Here is a 9658-nt window from a genome sequence, read left to right as displayed (position 1 = left end):
ATGTCCACACTGCATGTGGCCCTATAAGGGAGAAGGGGCACAGGGCTGCCAGACTTGAAGACTCCAGCCTGTCTCCAGCTTGCTGCCAAGGGCACAAAACAGCTGAGTCTGACTTGGCTGCCTGTGATCTGCATTCATTTCCTTTTTTTTTTTTTTCTGTGTGAAATAATTTAAAAAAAATTTTTTTACAGCATTTTAAAGGTTACGCTCCACTTACAGTCATTACAAAATATTGGCTACAGTCCCTGTGTTGTACAATACATCTTTATAGCCTATCTCACACCCAGCAGTTTGTAACTCTCCTTCCCCGACCTCTGTATTGCACCCCGCCTCGCTGGTAGCCACTACTTTGTTCCCTACATCTGTGAGCCCACTTTTTTTTTTTTGTTATATTCACCAGTTTGTTGTATTTTTTAGATTTCACATACAAGTGGTATCATACAGCATTTGTCTTTCTCTGCTTCCTGGATTTCTTGTAGAAAATTAATACATAGCTAACGGGTCTGGATGTCAGGCTGAGTTTGGTGCATGTTGGATAGCTTGCTGCATTAGACGGAGGCTGAAGGAACTCCACAAAGGCCAAAGGACCGCTCCCACATCGCCCTCGCAAGACGGTGTCTCTTAGTCTCCAGCTGTAACGCACCTCTGGTGTCAGCCGCTTTCCTCCACTGCCCCTCATCTCAGCGGCCACTCCTCTGACTTTCCCTCCTCCTCCCTGCCGGCTGCTGCTGCAGACCCTGGAGGCCTCTCTAGAGAGACCACTCAGATGGGGTTTGGAGCTTCATGAAGAGCTGGAACCCACACGAGAGATGCGTCTGGGAGAGCACATGAGTCTTCCTGAGAGCCAGGCACGGAAAGACCAAGGCTTGTCCCTGGATGAGATGGAAGAAGCAGAGACCTATTTCTGGAGGGCAGGAGGCCTGGAGGGACACACAGCGCTGGGGAGTTGACTGTGTGCCTCGGGAGGCTGCCTGTGCACGCTGGGATAAATACGTTTCTTTCACACTTGGCCTGGGATTGTGGTCTGATTGATTGCATCGCACGCTTAGCTTTCTAAGGTTAACCAGCCAGGTCATCGCCCTCAGCCTCTGCCTGCAAGCAGGTTGCCAGCTGGCCCTTTATTGCCCACCTAGCTCTCGTCAGCTTTGTCATCCAGGTCGTTGCCCTTAATTCCTGGGACCTCCCTTCAGTTTCCCAAGAACAAACGGCATGTGCTACGTCCGCTCCGCTGCTGCGCACTAGCCTGTACTTTTGGAAACTTTCATAAAGTTTCCAAATTGACTTACCTTTTTTTTGCTCTGTGGCTTCTGCTTTGCATAACTGCTTGTATGGTCAGCCACCGTGCTGTGTGCTGGTAAACGGAGAGAAAAAGAAATGGCTTGAACGGAGCAACAGGAAAACGAAATTATTTTGAGCAAATACTCTCTGAGTGGGAGGAGAGCCTGAAACTTAAGTCCAAAGGAGAGGATGACCAGTTCTATTGAACTTTCCAGCATTTCAACTGAGAAGCTCTGACAGTCTCTGATCTCAGTAAATTCACATCTAGTTTCAAGGAGGTGCCTTGCAAACCCCATTCCGAGGGTGGTGATAGGTCAGTAGAATCACGTACATCTATTTTTGTAAGATTTATAATGAATACTTACAGTGAAAGTAAAGCGCTTTTTTTTTTTAAAAACTCTCCATAGCACAAAGGGATGGGATCTGACACCCAGTGAAAGAAATCGTCACTTAAGTTAGTCTGAGTTACATTGTGTTTTGGAAATTCTCCAAACTTAATACTTAGGCCATGTACTCCAAGACCAAAGCGTGTGGGTTTTTAAAAATTATTCTTCTCAGGAGTAAGCTTGCTGAATCACCACAGATTTTTTTTTTTTTTAACTGCAAGTTTGCTGACTGTCATCTTCCAGCTGGCTTGGCGTTGCTCTGGCACCCCATTGAGCCCACCGGTAGAGCCGGTCTGTCTTTAGGAGAAGAACTTTACTGGTGGTCCTCCCTGCTAAGTAAAAAGCCCTGGTGGCAATTTCAAATGGGTGAGGAATGATAGATTGTTAGGGGATTGAGCGGCCAGCCATTTGGGGAAAACTTGTGATAAAAAAGAATGTTCACACACTGAGATACAGGGCAGTCATTCTGGCTTACACATGAGTTCACTTGAATTTTATGCTAACTACAACAGCCTGTTTATGGCCTATCAAACGTACACTGTACACCTGCTTTCATTATTAAAGAAAAGAGCACATTGACCAGAAGGAAAGAATGTCCATGTTAAAAATAAAGATTAAATGTCCCTCTTCCTGAGACGCCGATGCTGGTCCTCCTTTGATGGTAAGGCTCCCTTCCCAGGTGCCAAGTCCATACCGACTCCCTATGTACATGCTGGTCTGCTGTTTGTTTTTTCGTTTGAAACCTGGAAGAAATGTAACCCTGACTTGTTTAATGTTCTTTGTTCTGACAAAATTTAAAACTGTGCTGAAAACCCTGCTTCTCTGGAGCAATTTCTCAGAGTCATCTGGGAAGCGGGCTTCTGGGCTAGTCCTCAGTTTGGCTCAAATAAAACTCTTTTCTAGTCTTATTATTCACTGCTTGTTGATTATTTTCGTCAACACTTGTTTGCAATAAGTATGGTTAATAAAGAGTTAATAGGCTTACTACATAAAAGTCTTCCACATCACTAACAAGACCTGTCAGACAATTCACATGTTCTGCTGATGTTTTTTTCTGGAGATCACAGCTGGATTTTAATTTTTCTCGCACCAGCAAAAATGGGGCCACAAATGAAAACGTGAGAACATGGGGGTAGGAAGCCAGGTGGACATTAGACCTCTGACCTAAATGTTCACTGTCCAAAGGCTAGGTGTGATGTCCATCCTAACTCACACAGCCTGTGTCTTCAATCTTTCTATTCCCTGGTAGCATTTTTTCTTCTCTTGCTTAATACTCCTCTAATTGATGGCTTCCCAATTGATAGTCTTTGTCTGAGTCGTGTTTTTTAAACCCAAAGGAGGACTTGCTGTGTGTCCTCTGTCTGAAGTGTAGCCAGGAAGCTTCCCAGTACACTTTCCAAGGAATGAGACTGGAAGTGTAAAATCCAGCCCTGTCTGACTTTTGTTTAGCACCCGTTACGAGCAGATTGGACCCTTGCCCCACTTAAACGAGCTGATGTCATTTGCTTTCATTTGCCCCTGCATTCCCCCTTGCGATTGAGAAATCAGTCCAAACTTCATTTCGCAACACCGCCGTCCTCCAGTGACGGAGTTTCTCCATGACAGAGCAGTTCAGAGTGACAAGCAAAGTGACAGAGGGAGGGGGTGCAGGAAAAAGAAGTGGGAAGGGGCAGCGAAGGCTGCTCCGGTGGGGTCTGAGCTGGCCCTTGAAGGATTAATTAGTAGGGTTTTGTCAGGTGGAGAAGACTAGGAGGGAAATTCCAGTAATGGAAGAAGGGAGGCGCTATAGGACGTAAACAAAGGCAGAAAATTTCTTAGAGACATTAAGATCACAACAGAGGGGCATCCTAACGTAGGGCAGGCATTACCAAGGTGAAAATGAAGGCGTCGATGATGGGTTGGATTGGCTGGGTGGTGGAGGGGTGCATGGAGGTAGGTATAGGAAGGAGAAGACTTGCTTATTAAGCCTTTGAAAGTAACATTTAGAAAGATGAGAACACCTGCTGGGAAAATTGTGACTACTGAGACTTTCTTTCCCCCAAACATACTAGACAGTCATCTAAATAATTCTTCTCCTTCTAAGTGGTTACTGTGAAAGACTAAACAAACACTTATTCCAGTGATGCTGTTAGTGTTTTTTAAAGTCTTTAGAAACCCCCTTTGGGAACCGCTTTCAGAGTGTGTTTATGAGCTACAGTCGAACACCAAGTCATTTTATTCCCTCACAGCTTTCTCTGTCTCTGTTTCTCTACAAAAGGTGAAACCATCACATATGCATATAAAATACACATCATTAAAACCTAGCCAGTTGGATGTTTCTTTTCTAAACTAGAACATGTGGCAAATGGCTTTTACCTATTTCGCCAAATCGAATACAATCTGAAAAGGATTTCACTTGGGGACTCAGAATATCATAAAAAAAACAAAAATGTGCTGCAGGCTCTGATGACAATCTTTAAAGGATTCCAACAATATTTTGGACAACTGCAGCGTTGGAGTCGGTGTGGACTTCCACAGCTGTCCTCCACAGGTGACCGTACGTAGCCCAGGGACCCTGTTCCATGACGATATACATACTGGGGAATTTTTCTCCACGTGATTGCGCAAATTGTCATATGACCGTGTCTGGTCCACACTGGGCTCCCCTGCAGTCAGATTAGAACGCCTGCCTGAATCCCCCAGGGACACCTTGCTGAAACTGGGGAGGGACGAGGATTTCTTAAAACCATCAAAGACTAAGACAGACGACCTAAAGGCAGACTCTGCGGAGGACTGGGCTTCAGCTCACCACACACGCTGGCTTTGCTTCACAGAAACAGAGCCCTTTTGCAAAGGGAGGAGAGGCCTTTCCCATGACTGGAATCAGGAATTAGGCCACCTGCTTCCCTAGGCCCCGATTCCACTCCAGGGGGCACATGCCCCTCCTCAGCCACATCTGAGGGCAATATACTGGATCCAGAAAGCACGTGGCTTCAAAACAGCTGAACAGTGTCCCTGCAAGGTACACACTTCAAGGACGCAGGTGTGATTTCTCAATAAATTGCCCAAGGGGCATGCGTGTGTGTGTGCATGCGCGCGCGTGTGTGTGTGTATGGTGTGCGTATGGTACATGTCTGCACACGTGTGTTGTCTATTGTGTGTGCATACATGTGTGTACTGTATGGGGTATATTCATGTGGGGGGTGTGCATGTCTCGTGTGTGTGTGTGTGAAGGGCTCTGGGACGATCCTGGCAGGATGGGTGATAGGCGATGCCATTGGTCATCCTTCTCCCTTGACCTTCAGAGCAGGTGGGAATGGTCAGTAAAGAGGGGAGAAAAAATCCAATCCACTGACAAACTAACACCTTTTTACTGGGGAGGAGAAACAATGTATTCTCAACCACTACACGACTCTACAGACTAGAGTGGCAGCCGGTTGTCTGTCATTTGTACTGCACATATTTTCCCACATTTGTCCTTTGTCTTTCAACCTGACTTTTAGGGCTTTTGTTTGGTCTTGCCGTTGGAAAGTCTCCACTGTTGCATAGTTGAGGCGATCGATCTTTTGTTAGGGTCATGCTGTGCTCAGAAAGACCTTCCACTTGCAATTATAAAAATACTTGTCTAGTCTTCTTATGTAATTTTGGTTTTTACTTTAAAGCTTTTGTTGTACTTGGAATTTACTTTGTGTCGGGAATGAAACGAGAACCCACGTTTTATTTAAAGCATTTCACAGTAGCCTGTATTTTTCTTTCACACTATTCATCACAGTTATAACAGGGCAATTATTTACATGATTATCTTTTTCCAATCGCCATTGATTCCAAATACCACTTTTATCATCTACATGAATACTTTTTAAAATGCTTCCTCCCACAAATATCATGTTGGGGTCTTGACCAGAAATAGTCTGATTTTTCTGGAAGAACTTACATTTTTACACTATACTGAATATTTCTGTCCATTCACAGAGTGTGCCTTTTCACTTAATCACATATTATTTCTATGTCTTGGTAATTTTCTGGTTTTTTTCCCCACATAATTCAAAATTAGTTCTATAATTTTATGTTTTCACACCTTTCAATGAATTAATTTTAGATTATTTTTAATACATTATTAGACTTCGGATTTTTGAATGTTAATATTATATCATGAAAACTTTCTGAACTCTCTTTTATTCTTTCACTTTTTAATAATTTCCTGCTGAATCTTAGGCTTTCTATTATCTGCAAATAATGCTAATTTTGTCTTCTTTATTCTGATATTTAAACCTCTTATTTTGTCTTTCGTCTAATTGCAGTGTCTGTCACATAAAAAGCAACGTCATATTATATGTGCTTGATTACTAAGCAAGATACTGGCTTTGCTGTAAGATATGTTTCAATATTAAGGAAATTATTCACCTAATCCCATTTTACCAACAGCATTTATCAAGAATGGACATTGAATTTTATGAACATTTTCTTGAAATCTACCATCGGGTCATAAGCTTCCCCCTCTTTGATCAACATTAATATAAATTTTCTAACATTGAGCCGTCTCTGCACTGGAATACACAGTTGTAGTCATGGTGTACCGCTATTTAAATCTGCTCCTAGATTCTATCTATTAATACTTTGTTTTAGCACTTAAAAATCAATTTTGTTATTCCGAGCTCTCTCTTGTGCATCATCTATTTAAAACAGCAGTACATTGGCATTTGTTAATTGGCAAGAATTCCTTCTTCCTCTGACCTAGGACATTTAAAATATGCTTTTTAGCTGTTTAGGTAGACAGAAATGATCTCTTTCCATCTAGTTTTCCAAATGTGTCAGCATAAGATTATTCAGTGTTCTCTGTGATTGGGAAGTAGTCTTTTCCTCTAGACTTTTACTACCCCAATCTGATGGGAAACACTGACAGAGAAGGAAAGGTGAGCTTGGCAGGGCGGTATCCCTTACAGGACCGTGCCCCATAGCAGTCAATGGTGGGCCCCAAGGGGGAGTGTTTCTTGCTCTTCCGGCAGCTTGTCCATGCCCCAAGGACTCACACTGGTGGGAAACTCCAGAATTGCCTCCACTTACAACCTGCAACACAGCACTGTGGTCATGAGCTAGAAACTGGTGCAAGTCATGAGACACTCGGTTTGTTCCAAATGGCATTACGAAGGCTGCATTCTTCAGAGTGTAAGGCACAGTGCTGAGGCCTTTGCCAGCCACAGCATACCAACAGTACCTCTCCTTGCTTTTGGTTCTTCTTCATTCCTGCTTGTGTTGGCATAGGGTTTGGGGGCTCACAGGCACATCTGCCATCATCTTCTTCCTAAGTCCTTGCAGATCGCTTCACTTTGGAAAAGTCCATGAGCAAATCATTTAAGAGATCATTGGGGAGAATAAATGAATGTAGAAAGCTTAGACAATTTTGAAAAAGAAAAGGTTTTCCCTACCAGATAGTAAACTGTACTTTAAAGCTGTTATAAATAAAGTGGTACTGACCCTGAAAGAGATAAGATCAATTACATGAAAGTCCAAACACTGGTGTCGATGTTTCTATATAGGCCTAAATTCTGACCCCGACATGTGGGTCAGGGGAGACTAAATGAGCAACTCAGATTAAACGGAAGACCATGGAAAGATGCTGAAGTTACCGAGGTCAGGGACACCCCCTGCCCCTAGTTTCTGGCAAAAACCAATGCAAATCCCTTCTGAAGAAAAGCATCTTCAATTTAGATCCTCCAGTTCCCCGTTGATTATTATGAGCGATATCTCAAAGATCACTAAACATTCATGGAAACAAATCACTATGACTGAAAGTTAGCTGAATGTCTAAGTAGTGTGTGGAGATTCCAAGGACTTGCGATACTGGAATTATTAGACAATGAATATAAAATAACTATGCATGGAATATATATAGAAATAAAGAAGGAATTTTAAAAATGAGTAAGTAACTGGAGATTAGTCTCTGTGACTGGGAAGATTTCGAAATAACCAAATTGCAACATCTCCCAAATATGCTTTTAAGTGAAAAAAATTAAATTGATAATAGCATCTTTGGTATGCTAAATTTCGTGTAAAAAAAGAAAAATAAGAATGCATAGCTGTGGGGAGGCATAGCTCAGTGGTAGAGTGTGTGCCTAGCATGCATAAAAAATTTTTTTAAATGATAAACCTAATAACCTCCCCCTCCACAAAAAAAAAAATGCATAGCTGCATAAAGAAATACTGGAAGCAGAAGCAGACACAAGAAACTAGTAAAAGTGATTACCCTTAGTGGGTGTATAGGGATGGAGTAGAAATAAAACTTCTAATTTATTCCTTTGAATATCATTTAGATTTTTGAATCATGTGGCTTTTTCATCTGTTCAAAAAATTAAATTTAAAAAGAATCAAATAGAAGTTTTAGCAATGAAACATACAGTTAAAAAAAAAAACAACCTTTCTTGGGAGATGGGTTAAACAGACCATTAAAAACAGCTGCAGAGAAAATTAGCTAACCAGGAAGACAAATCTAAAAAAATTACCTAGAATAAAGCACAGAAAAGGGTGTGTAAGATATAAAGAGGGATGGAGACTGGGAAGATGGAATGCATAGGTCTGAAATACATACAAGCAGAATTTCAGAAGAGGAAATAGGGAGAATGCAGGAGAGGCGGTATCTGAAAATTCAGAGATTTAGGTGTTTGTAAAGTCCTAGGTGTGTCTCTACTAGTGTGAGAGTGAGTGATTAAAACGCAGTAATGGTGGCTGTCCCTGTATCTGGGACTATGAAAAACTATTTGAAAGGCCATGCATTCAGGGAGGAGAAGGGGGCAGAAAGAAAGACTGTGAAAATGGCACTAAAATAATGAATGTCCCAGAGGGCAGTACCTGGTAGCATTGAAGTTGGGCATATGGGAGGTTCAAAGGCATGTGGATTTTGGAAATGGTGGGGGCAGCAGAGACTAAGAAGAAAGCAAGCATGAGCTTCTGTGCTGCTGATGGGAGATGGGGATGTCTAAGAGAATCTGGAAACTTTAAACATAAACCATAGTTTGTACTCTGTTTACTCGTGTAGTTTCAGTTTTTCACGGAGATAGGGCACTAGGGTAACCGAGAGACAGGAGCAGTACTTCAGAAGAAGAGTTGTCCCAACTGAGGGCCTAGAATCAAGAAGAAAGATTCAGAATAGTGCATGTCTAAATGAAACCATGTGTCTTTTATTAGCGCCAAAGCATTTCAGTTATTTCTATAGGATCTTTACATACCAGATAACGACAGATTAAGGACATTTCTCTGGGTCTCTTAGTTTATAAATAGAATATGGCTAGAGGGATAATCACCATCTATTAAGTGCTTATCTTGTGCTAGGCGCGGAGGTACGCACTTTGTAGCTAAGTATCATTATCATCATAATTATCACCATCCCTATTTTAAAGATGATAAAACTGAGGCTTAGAGCAATTAAATCATTATCCGAGGTCACCGACCAGTACCTAGCAGAGCTGGAATTCTAACCCAGATCTTCATACTCTAAATCTTAAGCTTGGCAATTTTTTGTGTATACAAAGTTATGTAAATGCAATCATTTATCTCATTATTAGAGGATTCTCTGGGTGATAAACTCAATTTTCTGTGTTCTCGTTAAGAGATCACAAAAAGACTAACCCCTAGGGATAAAAATCAAATACCAGCAAATATTTCTTTTTGCTTCTCAGCTGTCAGGGTGACATCTTAGAGTTTTACTTTTTCAGATTTCAGTACAGTTCATTTCGTTTCTCAATAAATACAATTTTAGTTTTGCAACCTTAGATTTTAAGGTGGGTGTGAATATGTGTTTGTTCTAGTTCCTTGTATGTCAAAACAATTTGCAGTACAGTTAATTTTTAAATGCTTCTTGGCAGTTGTTTTAAACAGCATTCCAGCCACTAGGAGAGTTGAAAAATAAATGTTTGCTTCCTAGGAAACTACTGAATAAATGACTCCTTTCTTGTTCTTGTTAATTAAATTCTCACATTCAACTCCATATCAGCAGTGGCTTCTCTTTCAATTCCTGGGAT

General features: G+C 41.6%; 1 protein-coding gene across 3 annotated transcripts in view; it reads left to right on the top strand.

The window, feature by feature from the left end:
• Positions 1-2575, top strand: part of SUSD1 (sushi domain containing 1) — a 118296-nt gene extending 115721 nt beyond the window's left edge. For all 3 annotated transcript variants that reach the window (XM_072959926.1, XM_072959921.1, XM_072959924.1), the window contains one exon: positions 480-2575. In XM_072959926.1, the coding sequence (XP_072816027.1) occupies positions 480-487 (8 nt within the window). In that variant the 3' untranslated portion in view covers positions 488-2575. The remainder of the gene's footprint in view (positions 1-479) is intronic.
• Positions 2576-9658: the final 7083 nt, after the last annotated feature.

This window comes from Vicugna pacos, chromosome 4, assembly GCF_048564905.1.
Source record: "Vicugna pacos chromosome 4, VicPac4, whole genome shotgun sequence".
NCBI classification, from domain to species: Eukaryota; Metazoa; Chordata; class Mammalia; order Artiodactyla; family Camelidae; genus Vicugna; species Vicugna pacos.
Note: the sequence above shows the minus strand (reverse complement) of the source record. Positions and strands in the feature narration are given on the sequence as shown.